General features: G+C 42.4%; 2 protein-coding genes across 3 annotated transcripts in view; one reads left to right on the top strand and one right to left on the bottom strand.

Annotated features, from left to right (window-relative positions):
• The window catches only part of armc2 (armadillo repeat containing 2), a 30,399-nt gene extending 19,217 nt beyond the window's left edge, over window positions 1-11,182 (top strand). Inside the window, exons 15-18 of the mRNA XM_021612562.3 lie at window positions 1,707-1,820; window positions 2,046-2,178; window positions 8,541-8,710; window positions 8,862-11,182. Of these exons, the coding sequence (XP_021468237.1) occupies window positions 1,707-1,820; window positions 2,046-2,178; window positions 8,541-8,710; window positions 8,862-8,989 (545 nt within the window). The 3' untranslated portion in view covers window positions 8,990-11,182. The remainder of the gene's footprint in view (window positions 1-1,706; window positions 1,821-2,045; window positions 2,179-8,540; window positions 8,711-8,861) is intronic.
• LOC110529910 (sestrin-1) lies at window positions 10,105-17,220 on the bottom strand. 2 transcript variants are annotated; one of them, XM_021612564.3, is made up of 9 exons: window positions 16,150-17,220; window positions 15,114-15,179; window positions 14,763-14,963; window positions 14,482-14,664; window positions 13,939-14,178; window positions 13,550-13,801; window positions 13,173-13,363; window positions 12,832-12,976; window positions 10,105-12,696 (listed from the first exon to the last, which is right to left on the bottom strand). In XM_021612564.3, exons 1-9 carry the CDS (start codon window positions 16,249-16,251, stop codon window positions 12,610-12,612), a joined length of 1,467 nt encoding a protein of 488 aa, XP_021468239.1. In that variant the 5' UTR covers window positions 16,252-17,220; the 3' UTR covers window positions 10,105-12,609. The 2 variants fall into 2 exon arrangements, with proteins under 2 accessions (XP_021468239.1, XP_021468240.1); XM_021612565.3 differs by having other exon boundaries at window positions 14,763-14,852.
• Window positions 17,221-17,492: the final 272 nt, after the last annotated feature.

The raw sequence follows: 17,492 nt of genomic DNA, 5'->3' as shown, positions 1-17,492 counted from the left end.
TGGGGCAAAAAAGTATTTAGTCAGCCACCAATTGTGCAAGTTCTCCACTTAAAAAGATGAGAGAGGCCTGTCATTTTCATCATAGGTACACTTCAACTATGACAGACAAAATGAGAAAAAAAATTCCAGAAAATCACATTGAAGGATTGTTAATGAATTTATTTGCAAATTATGGAGGAAAATAAGTATTTGGTCACCTACAAAAAAGCAAGATTTCTGGCTCTCACAGACCTGTAACTTCTTCTTTAAGAGGCTCCTCTGTCCTCCACTCGTTACCTGTATTAATGGCACCTGTTTGAACTTGTTATCAGTATAAAAGACACCTGTCCACAACCTCAAACAGTCACACTCCAAACTCCACTATGGCCAAGACCAAAGAGCTGTCAAAGGACACCAGAAATAAAATTGTAGACCTGCACCAGGCTGGGAAGACTGAATCTGCAATAGGTAAGCAGCTTGGTTTGAATAAATCAACTGTGGGAGCAATTATTAGGAAATTGAAGACATACAAGACCACTTATAATCTCCCTCGATCTGGGGCTCCACGCAAGATCTCACCCCGTGGGGTCAAAATGATCACAAGAACGGTGAGCAAAAATCCCAGAACCACACGGGGGGGACCTAGTGAATGACCTGCAGAGAGCTGGGACCAAAGTAACAAAGCCTACCATCAGTAACACACTACGCCGCCAGGGACTCGAATCTTGCAGTGCCAGACGTGTCCCCCTGCTTAAGCCAGTACATGTCCAGGCCCGTCTGAAGTTTGCTAGAGAGCATTTGGATGATCCAGAAGAAGATTGGGAGAATGTCATATGGTTCGATGAAACCAAAATATAACTTTTTGGTAAAAAACTGTGAAGCATGGGGGTGGAAACATCATGCTTTGGGGCTGTTTTTCTGCAAAGGGACCAGGACGACTGATCCGTGTAAAGGAAAGAATGAATGGGGCCATGTATCGTGAGATTTTGAGTGAAAACCTCCTTCCATCAGCAAGGGCATTGGAGATGAAACGTGGCTGGGTCTTTCATCATGACAATGATCCCAAACACACCGCCCGGGCAACGAAGGAGTGGCTTCGTAAGAAGCATTTCAAGGTCCTGGAGTGGCCTAGCCAGTCTCCAGATCTCAACCCCATAGAAAATCTTTGGAGGGAGCTGAAAGTCCGTGTTGCCCAGCAACAGCCCCAAAACATCACTGCTCTAGAGGATATCTGCATGGAGGAATGGGCCAAAATACCAGCAACAGTGTGTGAAAACCTTGTAAAGACTTACAGAAAACGTTTGACCTCTGTTATATACCCTTTGTTGGCAATGACAAAGTATTGAGAAACTTTTGTTATTGACCAAATACTTATTTTCCACCATAATTTGCAAATAAATTCATAATAAATCCTACAATGTGATTTTCTGGATTTTTTTTCTCATTTTGTCCGTCAAAGTTGAAGTGTACCTATGATGAAAATTACAGGCCTCTCTCATCTTTTTAAGTGGGAGAACTTGCACAATTGGTGGCTGACTAAATGCTTTTTTTGCCCCACTGTGTGTGTGTGTGAGGCTGTTTTTGTGTATGCTAGGCCTAAGTGTTTGTGTGGCTGTGGTGTCTCTTTTATATTTGCTGTCTCACTCCCTTTCTCTCTCCCTCCCCCCCTCTCTTTCTCCATTCCTCTCCATCCCCCCCGCTCTTTCTCCATTCCTCTCTCTCTCTAGTGTTGTTGAAGCTGCTCCTCAGCTCCAGTATTGATGGGATGCTGGAGGCCACGCGTGTGTTTGGCAACCTCACCCAGTCCAGGGAGGTTTGTGACTTCATCATACAAAACAACGGTGTGTATATGCGTACACACACACACAGTGGAGTGAAATGGGGATATGTGTCATGCTCTATTGACGCCTGTTAGACAAAATAAAGGTTGTGCTTTAGGTATTGTATTCTGTGAATGCACACGCATTAAATAGAAACCTTTTTTTCCCAGATAAACACTGACTCAAAAGCCTCACCTGTGTTGTACCCCAACCCCTCTTAACCTCTTCTCTCCCTGTCTCCCCCAGTGCACCAGTTTATGGTGACTCTGTTGGACTCTAAGAGCCCAGAGGTATGTTTCTCAGCCTGTGGGGTCCTCACTAACCTGGCCCTGAACCCCCCCAGCAGAACCACCCTCACACAGGAGGGAGCACACACCAAGTAAGGAGCACACACAGGAACTAGGAATGATATTAGAGTACTGTATGTGGTCATTTTACTAGGTCTTAACCCCAGTACCACCTTTATGGTGCTAAAACATGTTAATTAAGACCTGGTGCTTTTAAGACTCTTACAACAGATATTCTATCAAATGTTTGCATGTATAAAAATCTCAATAAGCTAGGCTACTTTACTTGATCTACTAACCTCTTTTTTTGTTATTATTATGTTAATTGAGCTTATTGAGATTTTTATACATGCAAACATTTGATAGAATATCTGTTGTAAGAGCCTCCCGAGTGGCGCAGGCATTGCATCGTGGTGTTTTGACTTCACTCCAGCCTGGGGTTCGATTCGGTCATTACCGGCCGTGATCGGGAGTCCCATAGGGCTGTGTACAATTGGCCCAGCGTCGTCGTCTGGGTTAGGGGAGGGTTTGGCCAGGGGGCTCATTGCGCTCTAGCGACTCCTTGCAGCGGGCCGGGCGCCTGCAGGCTGACTTTGGTCGTCAGTTGACCTTCGCCTCTCGCTCTCTCGACAGAAACACTGTTGGGGAGTTGCAGCGACGAGATAAGATCATAATCACGAAATTGGGGAGAAAAAATAAATAATATAGTACCAGTCAAGTGTGGACTAGGGTTGCAAAGTGCTGGAAACTTTCCAGTTAATTTTCCATGGGAAGTTAAGCCCTGGAATTTTGCTAAAATTCATCAAAAAAGTTAGCTTATGACAGTGAACCTTTTTTTGTGGGATTACACGTAAATCAATTCTAGGTCTTGTGGCATATTTTGGGATATAAAAAAAAATATCAGAAACTTTGAACATCCCATGGAGTACCATTAAATCCATGATTAAAAAATATAAAGAATATGGCACCACAACAAACCTGCCATGAGAGGGCCACCCACCAAAACTCACGGACCAGGCAGGGGAGGGGGGCATTAATCAGAGAGGCAACAAAGAGACCAAAGATAACCCTGAAGGAGCTGCAAATCTCCACAGCGGAGATTGGAGTATCTGTCCATAGGTCCACTTTAAGCCATACACTCTACAGAGCTGGGCTTTACATAAGAGTGGCCAGAAAAAAGCCATTGCTTAAAGAAAAAAATAAGTGGTATGACTTAAAGATTGCTGTACACCAGTGGAACCCATCCAACTTGAAGGAGCTGGAGCAGTTTTGCCTTGAAGAATGGGCAAAACTCCCAGTGGCTAGATGTGCCAAGCTTATAGAGACACACCCCAAGAGACTTGCATCTGTAATTGCTGCAAAAGGTGGTTCTACACAGTATTGACTTTGGGGCGGGGGGTTATGAATAGTTATGCACTCTCAAATTTTCAGTTTTTTTTGTGTTATTTCTTCTTTGTTTCACAATTTAATAAATATTTTACATCTTCAAAGTGGTAAATCAAATGTCAGGGCTTTGTGATGCCACAATTTTGGAAGTATGCTTGGGGTCATTGTCCATTTGGAAGACCCATTTGCGACCATGTTGTGTAAATCAAATGATACAAACGCTGTATCAACGTTGTAAGGCAACAAAATAGGAAAAATGCCAAAGGGGTGAATACTTTTGCAAGCCACTGTACATTTAAATGGTTAATATTAATTTGCATATACAGTTGAAGTCGGAAGTGTACATACACCTTAGCCAAATACATTTAAACTCAGTTTTTCACAATTCCGGACTTTTAATCCTAGTAAAACTTCCCTTTCTTAGGTCAGTTAAGATCACCACTATATTTTAGGAATGTGAAATGTCAGAATAATAGTAGAGTGATTTATTTCAGCTTTTTTCTTTCATCACTTTCCCAGTGGGTACGAAGTTTACATACGCTCAATTTGTATTTGGTAGCATTGCCTTTAAATTGTTTAACTTGGGTCAAACGTTTTGGGTAGCCTTCCACAAGCTTTCCACAATAAGTTGGGTGAATTTTGGCCCATTCCTCCTGACAGAGCTGGTGTAATTGAGTCAGGTTTGTTGGCCTCCTTGCTCGCACACGTTTTATTCAGTTCTGCCCAGACATTTTCTATGGGATTGAGGTCAGGGCTTTGTGATGGCCACTCCAATACCTTTGTTGTCCTTAAGCCATTTTGCCACAACTTTGGAAGTATGCTTGGGGTCATTGTCCATTTGGAAGACCCATTTGCGACCAAGCTTTAACTTCACTAGGGTAGGGGGCAGCATTCGGAATTTTGGATGAAAAGCGTGCCCAAATTAAACTGCCTGCTACTCAGGCCCAGAAGATAGGATATGCATATAATTAGTCGATAGAAAACACACTAAAGTTTCCAAAACTGTTAAAATAATGTCTGAGTATAACAGAACCGATATGGCAGGCGAAAACCCGAGGAAAATCCAACCAGGAAGTACTATTATTTTGAAAGGCTGTTTTTCCATTGAAAGCCTATCCACCATACAAAGACTTAGGACCCAGTGGCTTCCTCTACATGTGGCCAGTCTTTAGGCATTGTTTCAGGCTTTTACTCTGAGAAATGAGGGAGATACAGCACTTTCAATCAGTGGCCAGTGGAAATTTCCATTCATCAGCCAAATGCCTGATCGGGAACACGCCTTTCTTGTTTCTCCTTTCCTATTGACGAAGCTTTTGTCCGGTTAAAATATTATTGATTTTTTATGACAAAAACAACCGTAGGATTGATTTTAAACATTGTACTTTTTAAAAACGTTTTGTCTGGACTTAGTACACGCGCCTTAAGCATTCGGATTACTGGACAAAATGCGCAACCAAAAAGGAGGTATTTGGTCATAAAGAGGGACATTATAGAACATAACAAACATTTATTGTCTAACATGAAGACCTGGGAGTGCCACCAGATGAAGATCATCAAAGGTAAGTGATTAATTGTAATGCTATTTATGACTTTTGTGACACTCTCCTTGGCTGGAAAATGGCTGTGTGGGTTTCTGTGGCTAGGTGCAGACCTAACATAATCGCAAAGTGTGCTTTCTCCGTAAAGCCTTTTTGAAATCTGACACAGCGGTTGCATTAAGGAGAAGTTTATGTTTATTCAGATGTTTAACACTTGTATTGTTTATCAATGTTTATGATGAGTATTTCTGTAATTTGATGTCGCTCTCTGCACTTTCACCGGATGTTTGTTTGAGCCAATGCATTTCTGACCATAACTCCCCATTGTAAACAGATTTTTGGATATAAAATGAACTTTATCGAACAAAACATACGTATTGTGTAACATGAAGTCCTATGAGTGCCATCTGATGAAGATCATCAAAGGTTAGTGATTCATTTCATCTCTTTCTGCTTTTTTGAGGTGCTTTTTTTTAGGTGCTGACCTAACATAATCGCATGGTGTGCTTTCGCAGTAAAGCCTTTTGAAATCGGACACTGTGGTTGGATTAACAAGAAGTTTATCTTTAAAATGGTGGATAATACTTGTATGTTTGAGGAATTTTAATTATGGGATTTCTGTTTTGAATTTGGCGCTCTGCAATTTCACTGGCTGTTGTGGAGGTAGCGTCCCACTTGTACCAGACAAGTTAACTTCCTGACTGATGTCTTGAGTTGTTGCTTCAATATATCCATGTAATTTTACCTCCTCATGATGCCATCTATTTTGTGAAGTGCACCAGTCCCTCCTGCAGCAAAGCACCCCCACAACATGATGCTGGCACCCCGTGCTTCACGGTAGGGATGGTGTTCTTTGGCTTGCAAGCCTACCTCTTTTTCCTCCAAACATAAAAAAAGTAATTATGGCCTAACAGTTCTATTTTTGTTTCACCAGACCAGAGGACATTTCTCCAAAAAGTACAATCTTTGTCCCCATGTGCAGTTGCAAACCGTAGTCTGGCTTTTTTATGGCGGTTTTGGAGCAGTGGCTTCTTCCTTGCTGAGCGGCCTTTCAGGTTATGTCGGTATAGGACTTGTTTTACTGTGGATACTGTATAGATGCTTTTGTACCTGTTTCCTCCAGCATCTTCACAAGGTCCTTTGCTGTTGTTCTGGGATTGATTACACTTTTCGCACCAAAGACGGTCTCCTTCCTGAGCGGTATGATGGCTGCGTGGTCCCTTGGTGTTTATACTTGTGTACTATTGTTTGTACAGATGAACGTGGTACCTTCAGATGTTCGGGAAATTGCTCCCAAGGATGAACCAGACTTGTGGAGGTCTACATTTTTTTTCCTGAGGTCTTTGCTGATTTCTTTTGATTTTCCCATGATGTCAAGCAAAGAGTCACTGAGTTTGAAGGTAGGCCTTGGAATACATCCACAGGTACACCTCCAATTGCCTCAGTCTAATTGAAATCATCTATCAGAAGCTTCTAAATCCATGACATCATATTCTGGAATTTTCCAATCTGTTTAAAGGCACTGTCAATTTACTGTATCTAAACTTCTGACCCACTGGAATTATACAGTGAAATAACCTGTCTGTAAACAATTGTTGGGAAAATGACTTGTGTCATGCACAAAGTAGATGTCCTAACCAACTTGCCAAAACTATAGTTTGTTAACAAGACATTTGTGGAGTGGTTGAAACACTTAGTTTGGAGTCATTAAAACTAATTCATGTTAACTTCCGACTTCAACTGTATTTCCGTTAATTACCATATATTCCTGTTAATTCCCACGGAAAGTTTCCACCTCTGAATATTCCCCAACATGTGCAACCCTAGTGTGGACACACCTATTCATTCAAGGGTTTTTCTTTATTTTTGCTATTTTCTACGTTGTATAATAATAGTGAAAGACAGCAAAACCATGAAATAATCATGTAGTAACCAAATAAGTGTTAAACAAATCAAAATGTATTTTATATGAGATTCTTCAAAGTAGCCAACCTTTGCCTTGATGACAGCTTTTCACATTCTTGGCATTCTCTCAACCAGCTTCATGAGGTAGTCACCTGGAATGTTTTTCCAACAGTCTTGAAGGAGTTCGTTCCCACATATGCTGAGAACCCGTTGGCTGCTTTTCCTTCACTATGTGATCCAACTCATCCCAAATCATCTCAATTGGGTTGAGGTCAGGTGATTGTGGAGGCCAGGTCATCTGATGCAACATTCCATCACTCCCCTTCTTGGTCAAATAGCCCTTATATAGCCTGGAGGTATGTTTTGGGTCCTGTTGAAAAACAAATGATAGTTCCACTAAATGCAAACCAGATGGGATGGCGTATCGCTGCAGATTGCTGTGGAAGCCATGCTGGTTAAGTGTGCATTGAATTCTAAATAAATTACAAGACAGTGTCACCAGCAAAGCATCCCCACACCATCACACCACCTGCTTCACGGTGGGAACCACACATGGGGAGATCATCCGTTCACCTACTCTGCATTTCACAAAGACTTGGTTGGAACCAAAAATCTCAAATTTGGACTCAGACCAAAGGACAAATTTCCACTGATCTAAAGTCCACTGCTTGTGTGTCTTGGCCCAAGCAAGACTCTCTATCTTATTGGTGTCCTTTAGTAGTGGTTTCTTTGCAGCAATTCAACCATGAAGGCCTGATTCACGCAGTCTCCTCTGAACAGTTGATGTTGAGATGTGTCTGTTACTTCAACTCTGAAGCATTTATTTGGACTGCAATCTGAGATGTAGTTAATTGCCGATTTCTGAGGATGGTAACTCTAATGAACTTATCCTCTGCAGTAGAGGTAACTTTAGGTTTTCCTTTCCTGTGGCGGTCCTCATGAGAGTCAGTTTCATCATAGCGCTTGATGGTTTTTGTGACTGCGCTTGAGGAAACTTTAAACTGAAATGTTCCTGATTGACTGACCTTCATGTCTTAAGTAATGGACTGTCATTTCTCTTTGCTTATTTGAGCTGTTCTTGCCATAATATGGACTTAGCCATATTTGGTAAAAGACCATCTTCTGTATACTACCTTGTCACAACACAACTAATTTGCTCAAATGCATCAAGAAGGAAAGAAATTCTACAAATTAACTTTTAAGACACACCTGTTAATTTAAATACATTCCAGGTGACTCACGGACCTCATGAAGCTGGTTGAGAATGCCAAGAGTGTGCAAAGCTGTCATCAAGGCAAAGGGTGTCTACTTTGAAGAATCTCAAATATAAAATATATTTTGATTTGTTTAACACTTTTTTTTGGTTACTACATGATTTCATAGTTTTGATGTCTTCACTATTATTCTACAATGTAGAGAATAGTAAAAATTAAGAAAAAACGAGTGGGTGTATCTAAACTTTTGACTGGTACTGTATATCAGTTGTAGAGTGCTAAGCTCAAGACTCAGTCATCTTTAGCCGAAGAGCCTTACTACAGTAGCAGGGGCCAACCTTTAGGACCAGCTGCACTTAAGGATCATGTGACTTAAGTCTCACCCAGTCACGTATATGTGCGTGTGTGCAGGCTGGCAGACTGTCTGAGGGACTTTGGGCCAGTGGACTGGCAGCTGGCTGGCCTGGTGTGTCAGACCCTGTGGAACCTCACTGAGGAGGGGGGGATGGAGACAGGCGCCCCATCCACAATGAACAACCAGGAAAGAGAGGCACTGCTAGAGGTCCTAACACCATACCTAAGTAAGGATACCACACTACTACTGTAATGATTTACCGAAAGTGTCTTGAATAACCATCTTTAGTGTTTCTATGCTTCTGTAAACAGATACTTTGTTCAGTTTTTTTTTTTTTTATGTTGAAGCATTTTGATTAAGCTCTTTCTATCTCTCAGACGAGGAGGACGCGCTGCAGTGGACCTCTGGTGACGACATGAGGGACTTCCACCGATTATGCTGGGAGTTGGAGTTCCTGCCTGTGGCTAAGAGGCTGAGGGACAGGATCCAGACTCAGACTGACTAACATGACTATCTTCTTACTCTGGTTGTCACGAATGGCGCCCTGTTACCTATATAGTGCACTGATTTTGACCAGGGTCCATACTCTGGTCTAAAGTAGTACACTATATAACGAATAAGGTGCCATTTGAGATGCACCATGTCTCACTCCCTAGTGTGACCTCTTTGCAATGTCCTCTTTCTCCTTGTTGTGCCTTGCTATACTGACACCTCTCTAAAGTCACTCTATGCTACTACCACTCTTCAGCTACTACCCCTCTCACTAATTCTATGAATAAGTATTTAGTTATAGGCTATAGGTCTAGATTTTTTCCTGGTTAAGTCACATAATCATGAAAAACTCCAGGCCCATACCTATGACCTACTGAATGTCTACCTGACATATGACAAACTGTTTACACTTTAAATAACAGAAATTATCATTTTTTAGGTTGTCTTATGTATACTGTAAAATGGTTGTGATTTTGTCATAAGCTACTTTTGTTAACATACGAGTAGAATTGTAGTTTGTCTCTGTGGTGATAAAGTAAATGTTTCTCCTTATGGCTGGTTAAGACATTGTTAGGCCTAGATTTAATCAGATCAAGCGTTAACCGGCCATATCCGACACCCACGTAGCTGATGTTTTTGCGGTGTCGGAGGTGAAACTGTGTTGGAGTTGTCAAATCTGTGAGCAGCTGCTCCTGATCAATGTTGCGAAGCCACACCCGTTAGAAGTTCAGAACAAGAAAGTATAGGCTATATAGAACTAATGACGCATAAATTGATTAAATTAAAAGAGGATTTATATCCCACATTCCAGTTTTTGAACTTTATATTTACAAGGCTGCATGGGATTTCTCTTAAGTCGACTCCGTGTAGCTAATGGCAAAGTCCACTTCAGGTATAATTCCAGGAGACGCTTGTGGATTTGACAGCTCTAACGCAGTTTCACCTCCGACACTGCCAAAACAACCGCTATGCTCTCGTGTCTCCCATTTTTTTAAATGTTGCATTACCGCACTTTGAAATTAACAGCTCTCAGTTGAATAAAATAATGAGGATGTCAGCTAAAGTGGATCTGATCGAATAGAGCCCTAAATCTATGAACCGCTGTACACAAACAACAAAACAGAAAAGTATTGTAAACATGCTCCTCAAAGCCTTTATTGTTACACAAATATGGACCAGGCAGTGCTGCTGCAAAGTGACAGCGTTTTCAAATCACATTAAGGAAGAAAAAAAACAGCACTTCTGTAAAAACAAACCTCAGTTCCCCACTTCCTTGTCCTACTATACAAAATTAAAGCGTTCAGTCACATCACACAAGACAACCCAATAACATTTCATCAGGCATATTCAATGACAAACATTGTTCTCCACATGATAGATGTTTGTCTGGGTTGATATGAAACAGCTAGCTAGCTGGCTGATCATGGTGTTAAGAGCATCATTTGTTTAGTCTCATCCTTTTTCAGATTGTCATAGGGAAATGAGTCAGTCAAAAATAGAGACAGTTCAGTAGAGACATACTGCTGGTGATTGAATGGACCAAGTCACCCTCTGTCCTTAATGGGGAAAAAAATCCCAAAGATTTAAGTCTATAGCCAGTCATGCCAGGGAGTTTTTCCAGTGAGGACAGAAATGAGCAGAACAAAGCTCAAAGGGTGATCCTAGAGGGAATGTCCCCTCATCTCATTGCACATTACAGACAAGTTCAAATGTTTTAGCACAACAGTTGTGGGACTCCAACTCTGACTCGACCACACATGGACAAGGAAGGACCATTTGTGGTTCTGTTTGGGTCGTAACATTAACACAAGCAAACCACAGTTCAGTGTAGTGTGAATGGGAGGACCGACTCAACACAGGAAACAAACACAGCTAGGATTTGGACTCATATACACCTAATTCTTACGCTGTTGTGCGAAACAGTTCATTGTGTGGGAGCCACTATTGCATTAAAGTGTGCAAAATGTATCTAATAGCCAAATGTTTTCCTATATCATTGGAAACTAATTGATGGGAGAGCAGATGCATTATCTGCAAGCTGAACAATGGACATGTGCTGTGACTACAATTTGGTGGGTTTGTTGCATGAATGAGTCCAAATGTACCTGTGTTACGTAATGAGTGAACATTTTGATGCAGCAAAAACAGTTTTAGGGAGAAAACTAGAAAATAAAATTATATTTAATTTCTAATAAAAAGTGTCTGACAGTCAAGTATGAAACCTCGACTTCCTACCACAACCACCTCCAAATAATGTACCATTCCATAATCATCTTATCAAAACGATCAACTGTCTCAACCCACCCTCAGAAGAATGCAGTACTTTACTTGTTTTCAGTCAACAGAAATAAAAACAGTGGATGGGTCTGCCATCGTCTTTTAAAAAAAAAAATTTTTTTAAAAAGAGCTGCTTTTGCACTGGTTAGGCTTCCACAGAGGAAACAAGCTCCGCTATGACCGACTGCGTCAACCACAGTCGGTCCAGTTAGGACCAACCGGGCTCCTTACGAATGGAAGCCAAGCGACCCAGAGAAATGAAGAGTCATTCTGCTTGCCAAAGAGCACTTAATGTGCTAGAGAAAACAGAAGAGGTATGTACTGGTAAAACTCACAATCCAAAGCTTTGAAGGTGTTAGGATGACCAGGCCAGGGTCAAAGGGTGAATGTGGAAGACAGACAGGTGACGTAATCTTTATGACAACCAGAAGTCAATCCACTAGAAGACCTGTTTTTAAAAAAATATTATTTTTAGCCTGTCTTTTTTCCTTACAGGACAAAGCTTCTACCAGAAACAAAACAGATCGATTTAACAGTCACAAGAGTGCCTTGCCCTTTTTTTTTAACGCTTGAAATCCCAACATTTTTTTATAAAACACACACACACAATACTTGTCACAGAGAGCCTCTCATACTTGCAGTCAAACTGAATAGGTCTCAGACAATGTTTTTTTTTTATTTTTTTTAAGCTTTTCCAACACCTTTCCGTTCTCACACACACTCCTTGGGTTAGCTTACACAAACAGTTTTTGATGGTTAGGGTGTGGGGGTCAATATGACCCCATGCTTACATGAGCAGCAGTATCAGGCAGCACTTCTGAACACTGATATTACAAATCGGGCACACTACCACCCAGCCCAAATTATGATTTCATAACCTCCAGTTACAGCAATAACATCAACCCCATGATAACTTCTCTTAATAAAACCCCCCCCAAAAAAAAAACTATGATTACATTGAGTGTAGACTGGTGTACTGCTCTTCTTTCTGGAGAATTGCTGTGGGTTTTTCACACTAAGGAGATTTCAGTGACATCATCCACTGATATGTATTGGAATACTGGAAGGTTGGCCACACACTCATGCCAGAGGGAGTCTGCTCTAGGCTGCCCCCTCATGGTGAGTTTTGGCAAAGAGGACCAACAAAGCTCATCTTTCCACAAATGGGTTCAGATTATTATTTTTTGCAGTTATTTATTTTGCTCTCCCCCACCATTCTCTATTTGGTTCCATCCATTACAAGGACGAGCGGAGCTCCTTTCTGCCCCCCCCCCATTGGTTTTTTAATTTATTTTAAAAGGTGTCCAACGAGAGCAACAACGACAGTAAAATACAACGATAAACGCCAAAAGCACTTCATGTCATGTAGCAGGTGATCGCTCTCAGAGCGTAGAGCAGTTCTGCCTGCATGCGCGCTTCCATAAGAAGCAGATTTACGTGGACCTGGGAAAGGGAAAGGAAGCATTACAACACTGCTCCAGTCACTCAGATCAAGCGCTATGAGAAACCTAGAAACTTTAAATGCTACCAACAGAAACAAACCCACGGACAAATAAGTAAAATAAGTTATTCCTTCACCTTCTCGGAGTGCTGGAACTGCCTCCAGAAGCTCTCATACATTCGTTTGGTGGTTTTTTCCGGGCTGCACACCATGGTCTTAATGTAGACCTTAAAGCTGCGGTCCAACAGCTGGTTAATCTCCCCGTAGTCATAGTCATCATACCTGAGACACGCAGAGGGAGATTGTTACAGCTACTGATGAATACAGTTATTTCTTTACTAAAGTATATTACTGTCCAAAATGAATGCACTTTGTCAATGTATTAAAACGTGCTAATATTAATGTTTTCATTGAATCTAGCATATGTCATCTTGGAATAAATTAATTTGTATTCGTATTGTGCCAGTGAGTGGCGTACCTGATGCCGAACATGCAGTGGATGTAGTTCCAGATAGCCCTGCGCAGCATGGTGGTGTCCACATCTTTGTGCATGGCCATGGTGTTGTAGGTCAGGTTGTAGGCCATCTGGAACTTCTCATCCAGCAGCTGACCAACATCAGGGTACAGACGGTTCACCAGGGAGTAGCCGTGGTCCTCCCAACTGTAGTCCTGCAGAAGAGAGAGGAGAAAAGAGGAAGGCAAAGTGCTAATCACAATGTCTGGATATCAATTGGTCAATCAGATAGATTACATTTAGAAAATGTTGCACTTGAAGCTATTGAAAACACGCTTCGCTTTCTCTCCATCCCTCCCTGTTTCTCCGTAAGTGTAGTTGTATGTGTGAGCGTTATATACCTGCACTCTGAAGGTGGGTACATGTTCTCCTCTCCTGGAAAAGTCCTTGTAGCCGTAGCTGGGGTCTTCAAAGTGCCTGGATACGTCTCTTGACTGCACACACTCCTCTTCCTCTGCCGTGGCCACCAGCATGCTCTCAGTCTTCTCCCTCTCGAAGCGTGTGGCCATCTCCTCCTGACTGGCTTCTTCTTCATCACGACACTCCTGCAACTGCTTCATTCTCTCCATCAGCACCTCCACCTCACCAGACACCTAGACAGGCACACAAACACGTTCTGGTCAGGGCATGGGTCATACATAGGGTGACCACAACCACAAGAGCCACTCAACTCACAACCACATCTTTGTCAAAGCCAGTAACACAAATACACCATCCTCCTTCCTCGCACCTGATGGCTGCTTCTCCTTTCCTCCAGGTTGTTGCCGTGCCCATTGCCATTGGCGATGTCGCAGACACAGTACTGGCTGAGGGAGAGAGGTCTCAAGGTGTGCCCACCATCACTGTGGATCTCAGGGGTGATGCCACAGCCAAAGGTAAAGGATGCCAGGGAGTGGTAGTGTGTGAGGAGCACCACAGCATGGATCAGCTCAGCCAGGGACCAGCTGTGTTCTTCAGCCTTCAGCAGGTGCTGGGGAGAATAGAGAGTTGAAGTGTCAGTCAATTAGTGGTTTCCTTTGAATGGAATCTTATTTTCCTGTCTCTCATTTTCAACCCTTCCATTTGTTTTCTTCCCATACCTTCCATTTCATCTCTGCCCATTCCTCCCGCTTTCATATAACTAACCCTGCCAAGTAACAGCCGCATAACTCTGGTGTGCCGCCACCCATGATCTCAGTCTGTTACATAACCCTAACCTGTCCCTTTGTCCAGTCCTGTGTGTGTGTGTGTGTGTGTGTGTGTTTGTGTCACAGGTCCAGCCCCAGCTTCCTACCTCAATGTGTGCCTTGGTAAGAAGCCAGGGCCGGTGGGCCAGGATCTTGTTGAGCTCCCCAAGAGCCTGCAGCTTCTGTGGGGCTCCGTCCAGGCCATTCAGCCACTTGGGGTCCCCTCCCACCTGGAGGAAGTCGTTGACGTGGAGGTTGACCAGGTAGGAGCACTGGTGTCTGGCCGCAGCCTGGGAGGGAAGGAGAGAGTTACGAGACTGTCCAAGTGTCTCTACACTACCATGGTAAAGCCACTGCAGAGTTTAGAGTAGGGCTTAAGGGGCCTCACCATGATGCCTATGTAGTGGCGGTAGTGCAGGGATAAGGGCCCATCCATCTGCAGCAGGTAGTGCTGTGTTCTCAGGAAACTCTCCAGGTACTGTGGGTGGAAGCCCATCACCAAGGAGATGTTGTCAAGACGACCCAGTGCAGCAAATGCGTCCTCAAATATCGATTGCGCCCTCAGATCTACTTTACTGACTTGAAGTATCTGGTGCCACAGAGCCAGTGAATACATTTTTACTCTCAATCACATATTGATATAATATGGCACTGCCATATTGTATTGGTAAGTTAAAAGGTGTAATCATTTTCACAAGTATAGAAAATCCTGTGGTGTAAATTAAGTTGTTCTCCTTACCTCTTTTTCAGGGATAAATCTACTTGGTCCATTTCCCAGTGGTCCTGGGATCCGAACTCCTAAGTCCTGCAAGTTTAGAGTACAGAAACACATTGTTCTGCAAGAACCAAATGAAACATCATGCGAAAACCCTAAATGCTGTTTTTAGTACCATTTTGGCTGCGAGCCCTGACTGTGAGCCCTGACTGTAATATTGTACGTCCTTCTGCAAGACATCTCTCACTCTCTCCACTAGATCACATATTCGCTCTACAGTCAGGTTGGAGAATTGCATGCACAGCCTGTGCAAAAGAGAAATCCAACTCATTTTGTTCACAATTTCGCTGTAGCAAGCTGCCATAACAGTAGTCTCTAGAAATGCGACAAGTGTCAAAACACACAAATCAAACACTTGATAGATACAATGTATCATGCGTGCGGCTGCTATTTAACCACTTGAGGTTGAAACACATTTAATACCCTAATTGATACGTTATTTGACACAATTATTCGGAAAGGTTTGCATAGTCAAATGTTATTAAAAGGAACACATTCAAGACACGATTGACATTTCATTAAAACATTAAAAACAGCCAACTTAAGAAGTCGCTGGTCATATGTTCCCTGTGGGCTCCATAGATAGCTCCTGTCCCTCTGCGCAGAGCAATGAAGTGGTAGAATGAATGACCTAGTCTTAGAAGAACTCGGGGCCAAAGATGAATCGATAGCGACGGTCTTGCATTCAAAGACACCAAGCAAAAAATTTTGCTAAGAGCATATACGAAATAGAAGAGTTGACAATATGACGACAAAGCAAGAGAAGAAATGTACAGCATTGACAAGCAACGCTAACTCTTCAAACGCGTAAACAAGGTCGGACACAAAAGAAAAGACTGCACTGCAGTTCCTTCGCTCGCAGCCACAAAACAAAGTGTCCAAAGGGACATGAACTTGTCACAAATTAACACTCTAAAATTCCACAACTACGGTGCACGGAGTTTTAAAAACATGCATTCACTGTCAAAAGCATTTGACATTTATTTTCCTTTTCTCTTACCTTTTTGCTTAGCCGTTCACAATGAGCGCATATTTTATATAAGTATGTTACTGTAAATGAATTATTGTCCATGGTTTCTGTTGCTGCAGTTGCGTGCCTCATAATGTGTCTTCCTGCGATCCTGTGTTTCAGGTATATTTAAATTGAGGTTTCCGTTCTCGCTTTGTTTCATGAGGGTAAAGTGCTCAATTGTCAGTTGTTGCAGCCCTACAGCAGAATACCGTTCAACCTCAGCACACACTGTAAATAAACTGAGCCCTAGTTGAGTGAAGTGCGCCTCAGCCAATCGAAAGGCGAAAACAACCTCCATTCATCCAATGAGGTATAAGAGGACGGAGAAATAGGAGTGGACCGTGCGGAGAGAGGGTCTAAACGTGAACGCAGAGCGAGCCAGCCCCCAGGAAAACATCATCAATCAAGTATCTCATTTTGTTCCTTGCTTCTGCCATTGATCATGGCAATGGATATTGAATGACACCATCACTCTGCAGCGCACAATGTGTGCATTCATCTTAAGAGTCTATCTAAGTAACTTAATAAACAAATGAAAATCCGTAAATTTAAACTAGAGATTGCATGGTCTGCGTCTCAATCCACCACACTTGAAGGTAACCCATACAAACGAATGGAAGTATGGAGGTAGTTTTGTGCCAACAAATATAAGGGATTAAATACATGTCCAAAACAACCACAAATATTTCCTGAGCTTTCTTACATCTCCTAGAAATAGGGCCAAATTCTAAATTTGATCAATGGTATGACCACCTTAGAACAATTCCATATGTTAACTTAGTTACCCCACTTTCATAGTTTTTAAGAGGTCCCTTTGACCAGCTGCCTTAATGTCTTTATTACATGATCCATAGGTGAATTATCTAAATCAATTATGTCATTCACTTTGCAATTTTTTTTGCACGTTTTTATTTTTCACTCTTTCCCACCACAATGACCCACTACACTAATGTTTGCATGCACCAGCTATCTATGTCCTCATCTCAGTCATGTGCATTGAAAACAACTACCGATACAAGATTATTCAGCAAGCAGCAGCAAGTTCTTTTCTCTGTGAGTCCAATCTGGTCATGTCTCCTTGGCCAGCATCACCACTGTAAACAAGGTGGCCTACCGACGCTCTGCGGTGGCGTATATTATTATGGCACAGTAGGATATCTGGTCCTGCAAGACAGGACAGGACACAGCAGGTGCACAAACAACCTGAAATGAATCCCTGCTTATGGTGCATTTCAACTGAAGACTTAACCCAGTGTTTTACCCAAAAGGCTCAGACTTTTTTGTTTCCATCTATGCGGGCCGGTGCCTCTGTCTCACTGGGCCATGGCTCC

Source organism: Oncorhynchus mykiss, chromosome 8 (assembly GCF_057628025.1).
Source record: "Oncorhynchus mykiss isolate SJ-2025 chromosome 8, ASM5762802v1, whole genome shotgun sequence".
Taxonomy (NCBI): domain Eukaryota; kingdom Metazoa; phylum Chordata; class Actinopteri; order Salmoniformes; family Salmonidae; genus Oncorhynchus; species Oncorhynchus mykiss.
The sequence above is the reverse complement of the archived record's forward strand: the minus strand, read 5'-3'. Positions and strand labels throughout refer to the sequence as shown.

Excerpts from the sequence above, each read along its gene's own strand:
- LOC110529910 (XM_021612564.3), bottom strand. The coding sequence starts at position 16,251 with ATGAGGCACGCAACTGCAGCAACAGAAACCATGGACAATAATTCATTT. Across the intron at positions 15,180-16,149 it reads GTGAACGGCTAAGCAAAAAG|GACTTAGGAGTTCGGATCCC; the intron begins GTAAGAGAAAAG and ends CTAAACTTGCAG. Across the intron at positions 14,964-15,113 it reads GATTTATCCCTGAAAAAGAG|ATACTTCAAGTCAGTAAAGT; the intron begins GTAAGGAGAACA and ends CTGTGGCACCAG.